The 19,651-nt window shown below is 34.7% G+C and overlaps 1 protein-coding gene across 2 annotated transcripts; it reads left to right on the top strand.

Moving 5' to 3' along the window:
* On the top strand, window positions 11,036–18,534 carry LOC105176954. 2 transcript variants are annotated; one of them, XM_011099958.2, is made up of 4 exons: window positions 11,036–11,381; window positions 12,734–13,761; window positions 16,846–17,695; window positions 18,066–18,534. In XM_011099958.2, exons 2-4 carry the CDS (start codon window positions 12,787–12,789, stop codon window positions 18,098–18,100), a joined length of 1,860 nt encoding a protein of 619 aa, XP_011098260.1. In that variant the 5' UTR covers window positions 11,036–11,381; window positions 12,734–12,786; the 3' UTR covers window positions 18,101–18,534. The 2 variants fall into 2 exon arrangements, with proteins under 2 accessions (XP_011098260.1, XP_011098252.1); XM_011099950.2 differs by having other exon boundaries at window positions 11,039–11,381; window positions 18,111–18,534.

The raw sequence follows: 19,651 nt of genomic DNA on the forward strand, positions 1-19,651 counted from the left end.
GATTGGCCAGGGAATGATTGAGAGCGCGAAAAGGCTAAAAATTAAAAGCAATAGCAGTGTTCAAAGAGTGTATCCTTGAACGTTTATGGACTATCTGTGTATTAAAACGCAAAGGTAACTTATGCATACCAAACTTTTTGCCACACCACAAGGTTGAAGAAGTTTCAAGAAAAATCCTAAGATCAACAAGGACTAACCCTGCAAAATAAAAGATAGCACCTCGAGTTTAAGTTGGTAACAATTTTACTGAAAAAGAATAAAGAGAACTTGAATTGAAGTGAGAATAATGGTAAGAGATGATGATAATCAAGAGAATACAGTTAGAGTAAGTGAGAGTTTGATTATGAAAAATGATATTACCAAATGACTACACAAGGCCTTTATTTATAGGCATGTACAGAGCAAGATACAGGGGTTGTTGCAAAGTACCATACAGCATTGGAAAACCTTTTGAGTTGGCTATCATCCAAAACAAACTGTCTGAGATTTGGACTAAATTTGACTAAGATATGTGAAGCCCTGAATCTTGCCATGTCTGCCTGAAAATTCGAGAGTTGGTTACTTGTGGATTACCCAACTCATTTGTCATTGATTCTTTTTGAACCACCTGGAGATATTCTACAGTGATGTATATAAATGTATTTAGCAAGCTATATGACGTGTCCTCCTAGCTGTAAGGTGATGTGTCTGGCTGAAATGAGCTTGTATCTTAAATCTGCTAGTTCAGAAAGGTAGGAAGTAAGCTCGTGGGCCTTGTCTCCCTACTAATGGGCCAGTTGGGTTGGCATGCTTGGCTTGTTGGCTCGATCTGAAAATTTTAGGGGGCATTAGTAATATAATCTAGGCTATGGAGAAAGGAAAAAACAGAGAGCAATAAATAAAAGAGAATACCTTTTCGATTTTTCACCTCCGATTCGGCAGCACGTGTTGCTCCTCGTTGAATGTTCGTTCATGCAAATTCCAACATAGGAACTCTCCAAAGGCATCCATACCAAATTTATTCTCGTGCTAGCAAGAAACAAATCTTGGAGAGGGACTGAAAAAATTACACTATTGCTTAGTGTATTTTTCAATCTACTAAGTTCTGGACTTGGTTGTAAACCAAGAGCAACAAAAGGGATGAAGAGGGATGGTGTAATGCATGAAATCAGCACTTAGGAGATGCACAAATTGGCAACAAGAGTTTTGAGTGTTGGAAGAGTTGGACGAGTTGGAATGAAGTTGGGAGCAAATCAACTAGGTCACTTCCTTATTTCCACCAACTTTCCATAAACTCTCCTCTTCCCCCAAATTCAAAAATCACCCTCGTAATTAAACCCTAGCAGCCATTTTTACTCTCTAAGTTGACCTAGTAGGCTTGGTGCAATTGCATCGGTCTTGATCTATTATTTTGGGTGGACCTTTTTATAAGAACGATTATTTAATTGAAATTATTTTGTTCAGGTTCTGATCAATATGTATTGAAATTCTGATCTATTTAAAAAAATATAAATAATTCTAGCATACATTCAATAAAATTATGTGCGCGGAAACTACGTGCAACTGTTGATAGTTAACTAAAAAAACAAAACTAAAAAGAGAGAGAGGTCAATGATTCATTAGTAACTTAAATATTTTAAAAATCATAGAAAACCAACAAAAAGTAGATGATGATTATGGTTGAGTTAAATTTAAAAAATATTCAAGTTATGTGGAATTGAATTTAATATAAATTAAATTATATCAATTATAATAGATGAAATTATAAAACAATAACTACATATAATTATGTGATGGATGGAAAGTTTTCTAGCATAAAAGGATATATAGAATCTTTGAAATGAAAATAACTAAGAATATCAGGAAAATAAAAGGATAAAAAAATTGGGAATATGATTATAACTAAAGCAAATGCAAATTATTTTTGACAATGCACATGATTCCAATAGAACGGTTAGTTGAATAAAAGTCAACTATATTTCTTATTTGAAAAAAGTCTATTATCTATCTATCTATTATTATATATATCAACATATACTTGACTATGAATTTAAAATATATTAATATACTATTTAAAATTTAGTACCAAAACTATAGAAGATAAAGTTAGTATTAATTTATTATAGTAAGTAAAAAAAAATAATAACCCCAATATCTTATAAATTATTTTCTCACTGAAATGTTGGAATTATACATTTCTGTCTCATCAATTTTAGTTTTATTAATTATAGATTTCTAATATTTAGTCCTCCATATTTTAAAGTTGGATTAAATGAATTTTTGATCATGTATCTTTTATATTTTGCCGTTTTCGTCCTCTATAATAATTAATAGTTTTGGCATGACATATTATGTTACTAAGACCACATCAACTTATTCATAAGCCACTCCTATATATATATTGACCATTCTTTCAAGATCAAATGCTCACTGTCCGGTGAAGTTTATTTTACCAGTTGATTGTGTGAAGAGTGTTCTCATCTTCTAAGGATAAATAAATTATAAGTATTTATGATTATGTATCATTTAATGAAAAGTGGAAAGTTTATTTTTCAAAAAAAAAATTAATTTGTTTTTTAAGTTTACCGAAATAAAATATTTTGATGATATATTTCATAAGTCATCTGATGCACTTTTTTTATTTCTTTTCTTTTTTGACATTTGCAGGTTTGAATTTCGAGAAGTTGATTTTCAATTTGAAATTTGTACCACTTTTTAATTTTTATGTAACATATTAAACATATTATATTATCAAAATTGTAAATATAGTTAATTCTGTAGAGTGTAGAAGTCACTCGTGGTATTATTTCTTTATCATAGAAAAACCTAACCAACTATCACAAAATTATAGTATGAAACTCCTTAAGATTATTACAGGCCAATATACAACTTGTATAATAAAATAAAAATGAACAGAAATAATCAGATCAACAGTATTGTAGAGAACTAGCCAGATCTAATATCAAGATAAAAGAATACAGTCACTGTTGAATTTTGTTTTTAATATTGAAACTCATACATTTGAAAGAGCATTGATGGCCAATTTTTTCAGCATGCTGTTATAGATTTTATTTGGTTGTTTCATGTGGCAATTGAAGGCAATTCATGGATGATTTCAAATGGGTTTTTAAGGCAATTAATGGCTGGTTTTAATTGATTTTTAAGTCATTTTATGGCTGCATTAGTAGGCCATTATTGGCTGCATTAGTGTGAGGAATGACCATGCCTATATAAAGGCCATTCCTCATGGTTGTCAACATACACAAACATTTGATAAATTCCCCTCTTTTCTTGAAGTCTCTCTTGATTTCTCTATAAAATATTTAATAGATTTGAACTTAGTTTTAATAACAAGCTTTTGAGTGTTGTTCGAGGTGTTCTTCGGTATAGTGCTAAAATCGAAAGAACTGTAACCGTCTTATCTTGGGAGAAATTACGTTGCACCCGGTGTACTGCTGATACGGGGCGTATATTTTCTTTAAGGCAACCAGTGATTCTGCGATTCGGTTAAAAATTTACGACTTCAAATTGGAATGAGAATTGTTACGATACAATTCTCGTTGTAAGTTTTTGATTTATATTTCTTGTCGTAAATAGCGTTTCTAATTGCTTTATATTACTTGTACCAACGTGGCTTTAATTGCTTTTGATTTCTCAAATCCGATTGTAATATTTCAAAACGTCGTTTTCATTACTTAAAACCAAATATTTTTCCAACAATCTTGAAGAAAATATACAGGTTTTAAAAAATCGGATTTTGTCGTTGGAACTATTTTGGAAAACGCTATTTTCAAATTCTTTATTTGAAACATTACTTTTAGTTTCCTAAAATACTAAAGATGGCCGAGCCGATTTCTGTTGCGATTCCGATCACACAAAAGGTCGACTTGACCGGTTTACCGAACAAGTTTTCGGGCCAATTTTTCAAACGCTGTCAACAACGAATGAAAATTTGATTAACGATGAAAGGACTTTTGTCAGTGATTCAGGTGATCAGACCTGAACCTACTGATACCTAACCCAAAACTGCTGAGATACCGCAGTGGACAGAAAGGGATCAAATAGGCAGAGGAGCGATTTTGTTAGCCCTGTCAAATACGCTCTTCGATGTCTATTGTTTCGATTCTTACACTGCTAAGTCTCTATGGGGTGTGTTGGACCGGAAATATAATACTGAAGAGCAAGGGCTCGAAAAGTATTCTGTTTCCAAGTTCATGAGGTATCAAATGGTTGAGGACCGGTCTATAGCTGAACAGACTCATGAGATTATCAATCTTGAGCATGCTCTGGCTGATGCTGAGATGAAGCTTCCCGAGAAGTTTCTGGTCATGTCCATAGTGGACAAATTTTCCAAATCTTGGGAAAATTTTGGCATGACACTCAAGCATCAGAAAGGGAGATTGTCTCTGGATGATCTTATGATTGCTATCAACATTAAGGAAGAACATAGAAATCAAACGCACAAGATGCCTGTTGAACAACAACCAAGGGCCAATCTTATAGTGGGGAAACAGAAAGTGAATAAGATTAACTCGAATTCGAAAGCCATCAATAAAAGCAAGGCCTCCAAAAATAAGAAACCAAAAGCAAACAAACCATGCTGGAACTGTGGGCAGGTTGGACACTGGGTCAAGCTTTGTCATAATAAAAAGGCCAAGACTGGGCAGGCAGTTGTCAACATGGTTGTGGGAGGTTCTAGCGGTGCTAGCACCTCAGGAGCAACTGGCGGGTATGTATCTGTACAACCCGAACTCTTAACTATTTATGAACTGTATGATTGGTTGATTGACACTGGAGCAAATGTGCACGTTTATGCTGATAAATCTCTCTTTGTGTCTTATCAGGCTATCAGTGGAAAGACAGTAAGCATGGGGAACTCCAGTACAGCTGAAGTACTTGAGATAGGAAGCGTGGACTTGAAGTTCCCTTCAGGGCGTATTCTGTCGCTAAAAAGAGTTCATCATGTACCCACTGTCAGAAGAAACATTATTAGTGGTTCTGTAATAGTTAGGGAGGGATATCATCATGTACCCACTGTCAGAAGAAACATTATTAGTGGTTCTGTAATAGTTAGGGAGGGATATGAATTGGCTTTTAAATTTAATAAAGTTGTAATTCAACAATTTGGTATTTTTGTCGGTAAAGGCTATTTAGACGATGGCTTGTTCAAAGTTCGAGTTGATAATAATAAAATTGATGTTTCTGATTCTATTATATTGAATGTTGAATCTTCTACTCTATGGCATAGTAGGTTAGGTCATTTAAATTTCAATTCAATCAAACGAATGATGAATTTGAATTTAATTCCTAGTCAAAATATTGAACGAAATCACAAATGCCAAGTTTGTGTAGAAGCTAAACAAGTTAGGAAACCCTATCAGTCAATTAAAAGGGATTCGGAAATACTTGATTTAGTTCACACTGATACTTGTGAGTTCAATGCAGTTTTGACCAGGGACCACAGATATTTTATCACCTTTATAGCTGATTGCAGTAGATACTGTTATGTGTTTCTCATGAAAATTAAGGATGAAGCCTTAGACAAATTTATTTTGTTTAAAAATGAAGCAGAAACCCAAACTGGTAAGAAACTTAAAAGGCTAAGGTCCGATAGAGGAGGAGAGTATGAGTCGAGTAAGTTCAATGAATATTGTCAAACCTTTGGTATTATTAATGAAGAGACTCCTCTGTATTCCCCTTCGTCTAATGGAATGGCTGAACGAAAGAATAAAATATTAAGATATGATTAACAGTCTCCTACTAACCTCCGGGTTACCAAAGTATTTGTGGGGAGAGGCTTTGAATACGGCTTGCCATATTCTGAATAGAGTCCCTCTGAAACACAATACGAGTACTCCATTCGAGTTGTGGAAAGGTAGGAAACCAAGCCTGAAATACTTTCGAGTGTGGGGGTGCCTAGCAAAAGTGCTGATCCCAGAACACAAACAAAAGAAATTGGGTCCTAAGACTGTTGATGTTGTGTTCTTGGGCTATGTGGAGACAAGTTATGCCTTAAGATTTCTGGTTATTAAATCAGAAATTCCAGGCATTGAGGTCAACACAATAGTCAAATTTCGTGATACTGTATTCCTAGAAGATGTATTTCCTTTAAAAACAGGAATACCTTCAAATATTTCGCTTGATGATTCACTCCACATCTATTCCTGAACATGTGGAAAAGATGTCAAATGTGGGGGTTAGTTCTAGTAGTTCTAATCAGACTCATGAGGAGTCAGATGAACCTAGACGGAGTAAGAGAGCTAGGATTATCAAGGATTTTGGAAGTGATTTTGTCACTTACAACATCGAGGATGATTCAATAACTTTCAAAGATGCTATGGCTTCTTCAGAAGCCAAGGAGTGGAAAGAAGCTGTCAAAAGTGAGATGGACTCAATTGTTTCCAATGGAACATGGGTGCTAGTCGATCTCCCTCCGGGGTGTACTACTATTGGATGTAAGTGGATTTTTAAAAGGAAACTGAAACCTGATGGGACCATAGATAAGTTTAAAGCCAGATTGGTGGCTAAAGGATTTAACAAAAGGAGGGAATAGACTATTTCGATACCTATTCTCCGGTAGCTCGATTCACTACAATTCGGGTGCTTATAGCACTTGCTTCGGTGTATAAACTCCCGATTCACCAGATGGATGTGAAAATAGCCTTCTTGTATGGTGAACTCGAGGAAGAAATTTACATGGATCAGCCTGAGGGGTTTGTAGTTCATGGTAACGAGCATAAAGTTTGTAAACTTGTTAAGTTACTAGATGGACTTAAACAAGTACCCAAACAGTGGCATGAAAAATTTGACAAAACTATTCTTGCGTTCGGCTTCACGGTAAATGAGAATGACAAATATATATACTGCAAGATTAAAGGAGATAAAATGATAATTCTATGCCTGTATGTGGATGATATTCTGTTAATAGGATCATGTCTAGATACTATTACCGAAATCAAGTCATTTTTGAAAAATAAGTTTGAAATGAAGGATATGGGTGAGGCTAATGTGATTCTTGGCATCAAGTTGACTCGGACAACTGATGAAATAGCCATTTCTCAGTCTCATTATGTTGAGAAGATAATTGAGAAATTTGGTTATCAAAACAGTAGAATTGCTAAAACACCATATGATCCTTCTGTAGCTTTATTCAAAAATGAAAGTGGTGTTTCGGTTGCACAGCTAAGGTATTCCCAAATTATTGGGAGCTTACAGTATCTGACAAATGGCACGAGACCAGATATATCTTTTTCTGTCTCTAAGTTGGCTAGATACACTAGTTGTCCTGACAAAACTCATTGGGGTGCTTTGGATAGAGTACTAAGGTACTTAAAAGGCTCGGTGTCACTGGCCATACATTATGTAGATTCGCTGCTGTTCTTGAGGGATATAGTGATGCTAGCTGGATAGCCAAAAACTCCGGGAGTAATGAGTGCTCAAGATATGTTTTTACCTTAGGTGGGGGCGCAGTCTCTTGGAAGTCTGCAAAACAGACTTTGATAACCCGGTCTACGTTTGAAGCCGATTTATGTGCATTAGATACGACTAGTACCGAGGCAGAATGGCTATTTGGGTTGTTATCACAACTTCCCATTGTAAGTCAGCCTCTTTCACCAATTGCTGTGTATTGTGATAGCCAAACCACAGTAGCAAAGGTGAGGAGTCGTAAATACAATCAAAAGACCAAACGACACATCCAAGTTAGACTGAAGTCTATAAGGGCATTAGTGTCAGACAGAGTAATAGGCATTGACTTTGTGGGCACAAAGGACAATGTGGCTGATCCTTTGACGAGAGGATTGAATCTGTCGCAAGTTCATAAGTCCAGATTGGGGATGGGACTGAAAATCCATGAGTGATATATCTACGACGGCAACCCAACCTTTTGAGTGGAGATCCCACAAAAAAGGTTCAATGTGGTATCAACAAGTCGTAAGGGTATGTCTGAGCACCAAATAGACTGATACTTTGTATCTGGAGTCTGTCCCCTGAAATTCTGGAAGGTGCTGCTACTGCAACTGATACTTTGTATCTGGAGTCTGTCCCCTGAAATTCTGGAAGGTGCTGCTACTGCAAGTATAGTAAGAGATCATCTCTGAATGGGGTCAAGTCTTATAAGACGAGATGCTAGCAGTGCATCTCTAGAGATGCCCAACTAAGTGAATGTCGTTTGGCCGCAGCTAAGGAATTGGGTTATTCCTGAAAGCATTCATGAACAGGATCAGGACACATGGCCTAAGTGTCAACCCTAAAGATCAACACAAAGCTGGTGGCTTGTTGTTACTGACAGACGTTGTCACACTCATAGGCTTAAATTCAAGGCTTAGTTCCATTTAACCTGGTGATAACTGACGTCAGATAACTTAGACAGTGGTTCAAACCGGAAGGTACCATTGTTGAAAGCAAGTCATAGAAACTTGAGTTCAAATCTATGAGTTTGAGGGGGATTGTTGAATTTTGTTTTTAATATTGAAACTCATACATTTGAAAGAGCATTGATGGCCAATTTTTTCAGCATGCTGTTACAGATTTTATTTGGTTGTTTCATGTGGCAATTGAAGGCAATTCATGGCTGATTTCAAATGGGTTTTTAAGGCAATTAATGGCTGGTTTCAATTGGTTTTTAAGTCATTTTATGGCTGCATTAGTAGGCCATTATTGACTGCATTAGTGTGAAGAATGGCTATGCCTATATAAAGGCCATTCCTCATGCTTGTCAAAACACACAAACATTTGATCAATTCCCCTCTTTTCTTGAAGTCTCTCTTGGTTTCTCTGTAAAATATTTTATAGATTTGAACTTAGTTTTAGTAACAAGCTTTTGAGTGTTGTTCGAGGTGTTCTTCGGTATAGTGCTAAAACCGAAAGAACTGTAACCGTCTTATCCTAGGAGAAATTACGTTGCACCCGGTGCACTGCTGATACGGGGCGTATATTTTCTTCAAGACAAGCAGTGATTCTGCGATTCAGTTAAAAATTTACGACTTCAAATTGGACTGAGAATTGTTACGATACAATTCTCGTTGTAAGTTTTCGATTTAAATTTTTTTGTTGTAAATAGCGTTTCTAATTGTTTTATATTACTTGTTCCAACGTGGCTTTAATTGCTTTTGATTTCTCAAATCCGATTGTAATATTTCAAAAAGCCGTTTTCATTACTTGAAACCAAATATTTTTCCAACAGTCACAAGGCACCGCTTCCACAATAAACCAACCCACAGTAACTCCACAAACCAAGAACATGACCTCAACTCTAATCACTAAGATCTAGAACATGACCTCAACTCTGATCACTAAGATCTCTGTATCACATGGTCATGAAGACCCCAACTTAAATATTTCACAAAAAACTTGGTCAATGATAAAGAGATGAACGTCTTAATCTGTATTATCGACCGAAAGGAAGAACCCCCTATTTAATGGGGTGGAAACAGTGGTAGAGAAAGGAAAGCGTGGCTTTCCTAAAACCATTAAGTTGGTTTAGGAAAACAACCATGGCTGCTGGAGAAGGAAAGGAAAAGAAATCACAGGAAGATTTGGGAGAAAGAGGAAGAGAGTACGCAGTCGGCGCAGGGAGAAAGACAAGAGAGAAAATGAGAGTTAGGGTTAGGGTTGTGATATAAGTAGGTAGATAGGTCGGGTTGGGTTACCGTGTCGGTAGTGGCCTGCCAAGTGGGCCGGACAAGTGGGCTACCAAGTGGGCCTTTTAATTAAGTCATTGGGCTACAAAATATAACAAATTCTTTAATAATCTTTCATTTAATTTATGTAAATCTATTTTACTTCAATTTATTTTTTTGTTGACTTTCAAATACTTTAAAATAATTATAGAAAATTATTTTAGTCATAATTAATTAAAAAAAAATATTTGTATAGTCCTTTAAGTTTGTCTGCTATTAATTTTAGTCTTTTAAATTTAACCGTTTTAGTTTTAGTCCGATAACTATAAAAATTGCTTAATTTTAGTCCTTTGACCCAATTTCGGATAATTTTACCCTTATACAGCTTTTCAAGAGCAAGTCATGTATATCCATTCATTTTGCATCTTGTAGCTAATGCTTGCCTAGAATGGTATAAGAGTTTAGATTATTGAAAAATTATTTGTTTATATATTACACTTAGAGCATTAGGATGGACTATTAGCCTTTATCATTAAAAGGACAAAAGAGTTATAAATTAGGCTAAAGAACCAAATTTATGAAAAATTGATAAAAAAAATGGACTAAATCTAATATTACTAAAGATAAAGGGCCAAAAAGAATTCAAACTAAAATTATAGGAGGAAACTTTTTTTTTCCCATAATTAACTTGTGCATAGCACATGTAGCAAACTAGTTGAAGAAGACTAAAGGGCATCTCCACATGTTCCAATCCTAAGTAGTTAGAAATTACTATGTTACATGTCATCAATATACGGAAGTAGTAGTACAAATACCCTTTTAGGTTCATTAGAAAATGGAGCATGAAAAAGTCTTGAAAGAGTTTGTACTTGAGATTGTTCAATCATGTTGGGTTATCTCCTAAGTAATAAAATTACAATTGAAGTCGACATCAATTATTATTATTATTTTTTATTTTTTGTTGATATCAACATATGTTAAAAATTAATTATTAATTACATTCTACACGAGTCGAGTACGTAGGTGGATAAAATTATTTTTTTTGTTAATCAAAATTTAGGCGACAAATTGCCTTTTTTTTTTGTTCTGAACTTTTAAATAAATAATTTATTAAATCATTCAATATATTATCAATTCAAATTATTAAATATATTGAAACAAAAACAAAAAACAACAAATTAATTATGATAAAAATAGATATAAGCCCACGTTGGCGGAGTCGAACTTTGAGAGATGGGTGCATTTAACTTGCGATTTCAAAAATGTTGAAAGTAGTACATGGGCTACAACGGTAAGGTCCCGTACTTGGACCATCAAACGTGCAAGAAAATGGGTAATGGGACCCAAAAAGTGAGGAATAATAATTCATCAAACCAAATTGCAAGCATGATAATAGTGGAAATAATAATGCCCGATGTCCCACCAATTAATCTCTGATATCACTGCATAATCTTCTGCTTGTTAGTATGCATGTTTTGGTAGAAACTAGAATAAGTGGGAAAAGGAAAAACTTTCATTGCGAGATCTTGTTCGCTGTCGGGAGGAATAAAATCATCATACCTAAAAACAAGAGAAAAAAAAGAAGAGAGAAGGGCCATCTTTCACTCTCTCCATCTTAAAATTTCTGCTCCAAGAACCCAAAATCCTGGTAAAAGAAGAAAAGCCCGCATTTTTGGTTGAGTTTATAAAGCTAATTGCTTTTCAACAGTGAACAGGAAGTAAAAGAAATTTGTACTCAATTGTTTTCTTGTTTCAAGACTCGGCATCTAGCTAATCTTTCAGGTACCCTTTTAATCTACTCTAATTTGCTGCAGTTTTCTTTTCTCTTCGTGGGGGTTGGAGTCAGGGTCGGGGAGGTGTTGGTACTCTGCCAAGTTTTGAATTTTGTTTTAAAGATGTTCGTTTTACTTGGAGTTCAAGTGAGTAATGTTTTCTTGGTTGTTAATTCGAGTATCTTGGGTGTTTTAAGGTTGACGGGCATTTTCGAGATGGAGATTTTGCTAAAAGGTTGTCTTTAGTATTAGTTCTTAGTGTTCTTTTTGGTTCTTCAGTAGATCCATTTGGGAAATGAGGTATCTGAATGTGAAAAAGTGGTAATTGGCTCTATGTATGTGTGCCTGTGTGTTGTCTGTTCTTCTGAATTTTGTTGCTGGAAGTGTTATTGCTGTCTAGTTTGAAATATTCGTTTGAAACTAGTTAGTGAACGTTTTAATTTTTTGAATTCATTTTTCAAGTTGCCGAAGGTATGTGACTCACACCAAACTGCTTGAGTTTAACTACAATTTTGAACAAGAATGGTTCTATGCTTTTTCCTCTTTTTTCTCTCTGCTTGTTTTGTCAGCTTTTTGGTAACTGGATTTTTTGGCATTGGAATCTCTCATTTTTACTAAAATAGTTGGCCTTTGACAAGGTTTAGTTGTTGGAACAGATACGGAATGATAAGAAATCATATGTGATTGCCACCCCTATTATGAATTTCGAAGCTGATGCCAAGATCGTTACATAATCATTATACTGCATCAAGATCGGTAGTTGTTTTCCTTTGAATTTTTGTCTTTGGACCAGACAGCTTATTGCTTGGAAGGTCTAATTCTGTGCTTGTGTTTTATTTAGTGGATATATCCATTCTATCTCTAGTTGTAGCTAATAAATTAGGATGAGAGTTGGAGTTATGGGTAAGGATTAAAGGTCCAGGTGAGGAGGAAGGACAGCAAATAAATAGCAAAGATTTTCCTTAATTTCCTGGCAGTTTAGAGTTTTAGAAAAGATGATCAAGATACATTTGTAAGCCATGTTCATGATATTGATAATTTTTTACAACATTTTGGTTATATGGGCTGATTGAGTACAATTTAATGATAGATCTTTTAGATGCACATATTCTTCCGGGAGGGCGATTGGGATATTCGATAATGAGCAAGAAGGTGATAATGTCATGTGGATATGTTCTTTGATGAATTTGGTAACTCCATAAATGCCATTTAATGAATCATTCTTATGGAGAAAACAAAAACTATGTGAGTAGAATAAGATGTCTGAATTTTTGTCAGTCATCATTATGTAATGAGTGGTGTTTCCAAATATTCCATCTTAAAACCATCATCTGATGAAGTGCTGTGTGTTTTGTCAAATAGTTGCTCGATGAGGAATTAATTACCGGGTTTGGAAGGCCAGATTCGTTAATATCATGAGCATGGATAAAGTATCCCCTGATTGTCCATACCCTGGATGCTTCTTCTGTGTAATGAAAGAAGGGAATCCAAGCAAGCGCAGAGCAAGTTTATTGAAATTCTTCAGGGAACTTCCTTCACAGGATGATGATGGTCAGGTCCTTCCTATTAGTGGCCTTTGGAACACTGCCATGGCGCATCCTAATGATCCCGAGTTCATTGAGTTGGGAATTTTTGAATGCATGGCAGCACTTATCTGGAAGGGCTTAAAGAACCGTCGCTGGTTATCTCATGACCAGAACATTTATATCCCTTACTATGCAGCGCATATAATTGGATCGTACACTATGAATATGGAAGAATTTGCTGAAATGGCTGTGCATGCTGGGGTTATTCCAGCTTTGGTTGAACTTCTGAGAGGGAGGTTAACATGGGTTGAACAAAGAGTGGCCGTACGAGCTTTAGGTCACTTAGCTACATATGCTGCCACTTTTCCTGCCGTCGGTAGCCATGGAGAGATATTGGAGCTCTCGATGCAGCTGGCAATGAGTTCCCTGGAAATTGTTTACACTCACTTTTACCAGTATGTCGACAGGAGGCTTAGTTATCACTGTGATCTTCTCACACGTGGTATGGGTGGTGTTGAAATGGAGTCGAGGAAGGCGGAAGAATGGGCTAGTCAGCTGCAGTGCTGGTCTCTTCAGCTAATCAATTGCTTTGCTTTCAAACCTGAATTTCTTCCCACTATATGCAAACCGGAATTTTTGGTAAAGCTTCCAGGCATGTGGGGTGGACTTGTTAATGAAAACTCACCAGCTGGTATTGGACTATTACGAACAATTTGTCATCATAAGCTTGGTAGGGGCCCAGTTGCTAGCTGTCCTGGAATTATAGATGCATTATGCAACATAGCGCGATCATCAGATGACTGGCAATACATGGCAATTGACTGTCTTCTTTGGTTGCTCCAGGATCCAAGTACCTCTCATAAGGTAATTGCTTCCGTTTCATTCTTTCTGCATGGTGCCTGCTTATATGTTCACTTACTCATTTGTTCTTTACTTGGAATAATTGTTAATGAATTATTTGTTTACCGGAAGAAATTGCATCTGACGATCTGTTAAGTGAATTTCAAGCTGTAAGTTCTGTGACTAATATTGGTGGATGGCATTGGATCCTAAAGTCTTAGGTATCATATATGTTACATTACGAACTGGACATTGAGGTCTTCGTATCGGCAGTTCTTGTACTTTGCATTGTGATTTAGAATAAATGAAGTTTTTTAGTCCCCTATTAGATGTTTTATGCTTATAGACCTAAAAACTAATAATAGGCAACCTAATACCTATTTTTGTTTTACACGAGATAAACCAATAAACTTTGTTTCAGATGACAAAGAACTTTTTAAACATCTGGGCAAGTCCATTGCATCTCATAGATCTCAGCTATATGTTTGTGTACGCCGCCAGTCACTTATTTCCCATGAGATGTCAGCACATGTAAGAACTTAATACTAGTATTTATGTAGGTTGGGAAGATGTCTTGATCTAGTTTACAGGTACAAGTATATTGACCTATCAAAGAAACAAAAAGTTGCCAAAAGAAATAATTGCTCAACAGAAAAGGATATATAAAAGAAGAATAACTATATACAGCCAACCAAGAAGAATATGTACTCTATTATTATTCAGGAGGGCCCTTTTATGTCCATAGCTTTTGGTCTGTCATGTTGTTTTCTTTATTTTTTATTTTTAATATTATTTCACAATTTTTTTTTTCCTTCTCTCTTTTCTTAACTTCAATATTTTCCACTCTTCTCAACTTCCACGGATTCTAACTTCTTATAATTTTCAATTTTCTGCACTCTTCCTTTGTTTTTTCTTTATAACATTTTTAATTTAATCAATTAAAATATTTTTTAAATACCAATTAATTTTTAAAATTATAATTAGTCGTGCACACTCATTTGAGTTGCCACACTGACTAGTGTGGATAAAGTAAAATAAGATGCTTTGATTATGGATGCTGCCGATCCTATATATAAAAGTACAAATGCCTCTAAAAGTTTGTTTTATATCTTCGTAGCTAAATTAACCCTACAATATTATTAGGTTTATTGAGCTTAAACTTTGTTGTGATAAATTTTGTAATTAAATTTCTTGCTGATTTTCTAAGTACTTCTGTTGATGCATGCATATGCATATTGGTTTTGAAAAATGAATCTACATAATCAACATCTCTATCAATACATTATATATCTTACATACCTATAATTTATATTGTCTTGTAATTCTTGATTTTTTGTGAATATCAAAATCTGGAGAAATATTAGCTCTACCTGACGTGAACTTATTAAAAATAAACTAGGAATAATTACATTTACACCCTCTAACCTATGGTCAGTTTACATAAACCACCCCTACCTTTGGATAATTACACGTACACCCCAAAAAAAATATCAACATCATTGCACAAACTATCCTGCTTTTGGGTAGTTTTTGTAATCATACAAAAGGCAGGAATGGTTTGTATAAACAAACTATAGATCGGGGAGTGTAAATGTAATTATCCCAATAAATTAAACTTGGTTGAACTATAAATGTAGCCCAAAAATTGTGACAAGATTCAAATTCATAGTATAGATAATTTTAATCATATTTGGATTTTGTAAGATGCTGAATATTGGGGTACTATGAACTTGAATTAACTATGTTTTATGATGTGTATTTTGAAAAATAACACACATTCTCATTGAAAATTGTCGCATCACAAGAAATTTTTATCAGGATGTGTTTGTCAATTAGATACTTTTTGTTTTAGTGTTTCTTATCTCGTGTGATTGAATAATATATTTTATTGCTCTATAAAACCTAATATAACTCATGGTTTAAATTACCCCTTTATACTTTTTTATATTTTTATTAAAACCATTCATGATATAATTAAATACAATTGTATTGCATTTATATTATTATTAATAAAAAATGAAATATTAGTTAATAATATTTTAACATATATAATTTTATTACTATCAATAAATAAATTATTTGATCAAGCGTTATGATTACATTGAAAAGTACTAAGGGACTAAGTTTAATTATTCATGAATTCAACTTTAATCATGATAACTATAATAATGAACATCTAGCTGGCTGAGCTAGGTAAGCGATTCTAAAAACTAAATATTATCTAGCTAGCTAATGAAAATCGAAGAGCACCACCTTTGATATTGAAAAAATAAACAAAATCAAACTATATTTGAGTATATAATTTTTTAATCATAATTATACATCTAAATGAGTTATGCACTTCATTTATGTATCAGATGAATAGAAATGTATAAAAACAAAGCTTTTTTGTTAATTTCTTCATTTTCAGTTTTAGTGGAGAATATGTTTTCAGTTTTGTATAGGTTTTCGTGTAAAAATGAGAACATGTTTGGGTTAATTAATAAGTGTGTTTTATATTGGATTCTGGTGTCAAATTAATATACAACCAATGAGAATATGAATAAACAAACATGTATTCACTTTAATTATAGTCAAAAACAAAAAATTGAAAATGAAAATGTAAGCAAACAGTATCATATTCTAATAGTAATACTCTCGGTCGCAATAATTTATTTCTTGAAATATTGAAGAACGATGAAATTTGAAGATTGATAAACGGATTAATGGGGCAAAATGGTAGAAAACCATGTAATTGGTCATTGTATCTTGGTTGGGGCCTGTCTAGATATATCAACTTTTATGATCCTCTTGTCCCGATGAAACCAATGCCTATACCATAAACATTTTGATTATTAAGCATTCTAAAATGTATAATGTGCATTGAACTAGTAAGAAAACTTGTGGTTATAAATGATTGTTGCATTTATTTCCTACACACGAGGTCATATTCATAATTCTGTTGCATTTTTTTATTATGGTTTCTTTGAATATCTATAAATCCTTTAATATTCTTATGTTAATTGCACTTGTATGCTGATTATAAAAATTAACGCCCAAGTTTTTCTGCTATGGTTTTGCTCCAAAACCTTGTCATGTATTCTTATCTCAGTTCCTCAAGTTATGCAGGTCAGTGACAAGGTGGTACCAACACTAATTGACCTTGCTGAAATAACTACATTAGGGGATCATAAGAAACTTGGCGATTCGATAATTAACGTTCTTGAAGAATTTATTGAATCACCTGGAACAGGCCGCAACTCAATAAGTAGTCACCCAAAAGAAGAGATAGAGGTACTCCTTGCTTCTCGACAAAGATTAAAATGGGAAAAGGGCATGCCTAAAGAGGATCTTCATATCAAGCATGCTGCGGCTTTAGTGGTTAAACTTGAAGGGAACTCCCTGTTTTCATCAGGAGATATTTCGGGTGCTGCTTCAAAGTATTCAGAAGCACTGGCTTTGTGCCCAATGAGGTCAAAGAAAGAAAGGGTAGTTTTGTACAGTAATCGAGCTCAATGTCATCTTCTATTGCAACAACCATTGGCTGCTATAAGCGATGCTACCCGTGCACTTTGTCTTCATAATCCAGTTAATCGTCATGCCAGAAGCCTATGGAGACGAGCACAAGCCTATGACATGCTTGGATTAGCCAAGGAGAGCCTATTAGATGCTATCTTGTTCATAAACGAGTTTTCCCAATCCACAGACCCTGATCTGTCCTTGAGACAAAACAAGGTTCCCGACTATGCTGAACGTTTAGTTAAGAAACAGATGCGGGCTGCTTGGTTATTTAGAGAGGCTGCTATTAAACATGGAGGTGTCCAATGCGAAGGTGATGCTGGAGATGCTTGCGGCCAAGATAGTGATGATTCCGAATGGGAAACAGCTAGTGAAAGTGATGTAGGAAATGATGGGAAGGATGAATTGGGAGATGATGATTTTGAAAGGAAAGATAGGCACAGTAAAGCTTCAAAGAAAGGTACAGTCTTCAACAATTCTTTTCTAAATATTATTCAGATGCATTATCTATAAAGTCGGGCCGACCATCTTGAACTGAACTCCAATATTGATTTACTATCATCTATGACGTTTAACTGCACAGACCTGATTGTGTTGGTTCAGGATCAGAGAAGATATATATGTTATGCTTATCTTTGAGTAATCCTTTGCTAATACAACCATCCATATGATTTATATAAAATAATACACATCAGTCACGTAAGTATGCACTTGATGTCGACAAAAGACACATGCTCTCTCTCAAGTCTCAACATCCCTTGTAGGCTTCACATGCATAAATAGTTGATGATCCTTGACTTCTCTTGTGCCTTTTTGTGCTCGATCTGCAGGAGTAGAATCCTTTTCTAACCGAATCACACATTGAAATGATGCAGACATAAAGCACGGATACAATTTGCAGCTTATCGAGGATGAAGCATGATTTATGGATGGTCGCCATCATGTATGCGTAAGAACTGGACGCAGAATTTTGTAACTTATACAAAGATGAATGCATCAAACAATTGGTGCCCCTAGTCTTTGTGGTGGTGAAAGATGCCAACTCTGTCTCTTGTTCCCTTCTGGTTAAGAGTGCATTTAGAAGTACATGAGTTTTCTGTCTGGTTTGTTGCTTGATTTGAATGTTATAGTTTTGGTTTAGGAACTGGTCATGGTCCACAGATTGTCTGTCTACCTGTTTAGTATGTAATTTATTTCTTAGTTTATTCTTTTTGCTTCATGCCCTGAATTTTGTGTACATAGAGATATGGAATTTTGAGGACTTTTGGTATGTGATTTGGAGTGAGTGGTTTTGGTTTATCCTTCACTATATTTACTTATTTTTCTCTTTCATTTTCACTTGGATGCTTCCATGTAATGCATCCATGATGGCCTCTCCGGCATCATATTCAGGTCTGAATATTTAATCAGGTTGTTTTGAGATAAATTAATTGTAATGGAACAATCTTTTGAGAAAGAAGGAAAATGTCCTTTATTGTAAAATTTAACAATTTTCAGGTGCTTGTTTTGCTTGCATTTTTCCTTATTTTCTGAGTATATTATGTTAATTCTTTATTTAAAAATTAACATTGTCATAATTACAATGTAAGTTTTAATTGTTGTCTATGTGACAAGATGTATTTTTCTGCTGTATGTTGATTTTTATATGGTAAGACTTTAATGATATTAGGTCAACTATAAAAACGTGAATTGGCACATTTCATCCCTCAATTTCTACCTCCGGCGAATTATCCTAGTACCAGCCTTCTAACCCTAACTTTGCTTTTCATCATTTCCCTAAACCAATTTCTACTTTCATTCACTTCCCTCTCAATCAATTTTTATTTCCATTTACTACCCCTAATACAAGTAGAGCGAATTTCAACCCTAACATTTCATCCCTTTGATTAACGATCTTGACGCCAACCTGCTAACCAAAGCTTTGCCTTTGCCAAGCCATCATTTTCCCTTAACTAATTCTCAGTTCCATCCACTTCCCCTGGGTATAGAGAGAGAAAAAGGTGAAAGAGGGACTTTTTTTTTTTTTACTTTTTCTTATGTAAACATCCTATAAGGATGCTATGCATTTAACTCAAAGCTCAATCGGCAATCGAAACCCTAAACCCAATTTATCCGTTTAAAATTTGATAATTTTGGCCTAAGAGACTAAAATTGCCATTAAATTCAACACTTACAGGACTAAAATTGCTAATTCAATACTTACGAGACTAATTTTACCACCCTTATACATACAAGACTAAATTTGCAATTTTACCAATTGTTTATCTTAAAAACTTTGGAATGCATGTTGAAAATATGATGAGCATTTAAGAGTAATCTTGAAAGCTTTCTCGTCTTCTGGGTGGGTTTGGCCTTATTTTATGTCCCGATCTGCCTAGTTTAAAATCATTCTAAAAACGGAAAAAAACATAGCATA

The sequence above is a fragment of the Sesamum indicum genome, linkage group LG2, assembly GCF_000512975.1.
Source record: "Sesamum indicum cultivar Zhongzhi No. 13 linkage group LG2, S_indicum_v1.0, whole genome shotgun sequence".
In the NCBI taxonomy this organism is placed as follows: domain Eukaryota; kingdom Viridiplantae; phylum Streptophyta; class Magnoliopsida; order Lamiales; family Pedaliaceae; genus Sesamum; species Sesamum indicum.

Bases quoted from the DNA above. Each gene is read 5' to 3' on its own strand.
- LOC105176954 (XM_011099950.2), top strand. From the start codon at position 12,787: ATGAGCATGGATAAAGTATCCCCTGATTGTCCATACCCTGGATGCTTC. The intron at 13,762-16,845 runs GTAATTGCTTCC...CAAGTTATGCAG, and splicing joins ATCCAAGTACCTCTCATAAG to GTCAGTGACAAGGTGGTACC. The intron at 17,696-18,110 runs GTACAGTCTTCA...GAAATGATGCAG, and splicing joins CAGTAAAGCTTCAAAGAAAG to ACATAAAGCACGGATACAAT.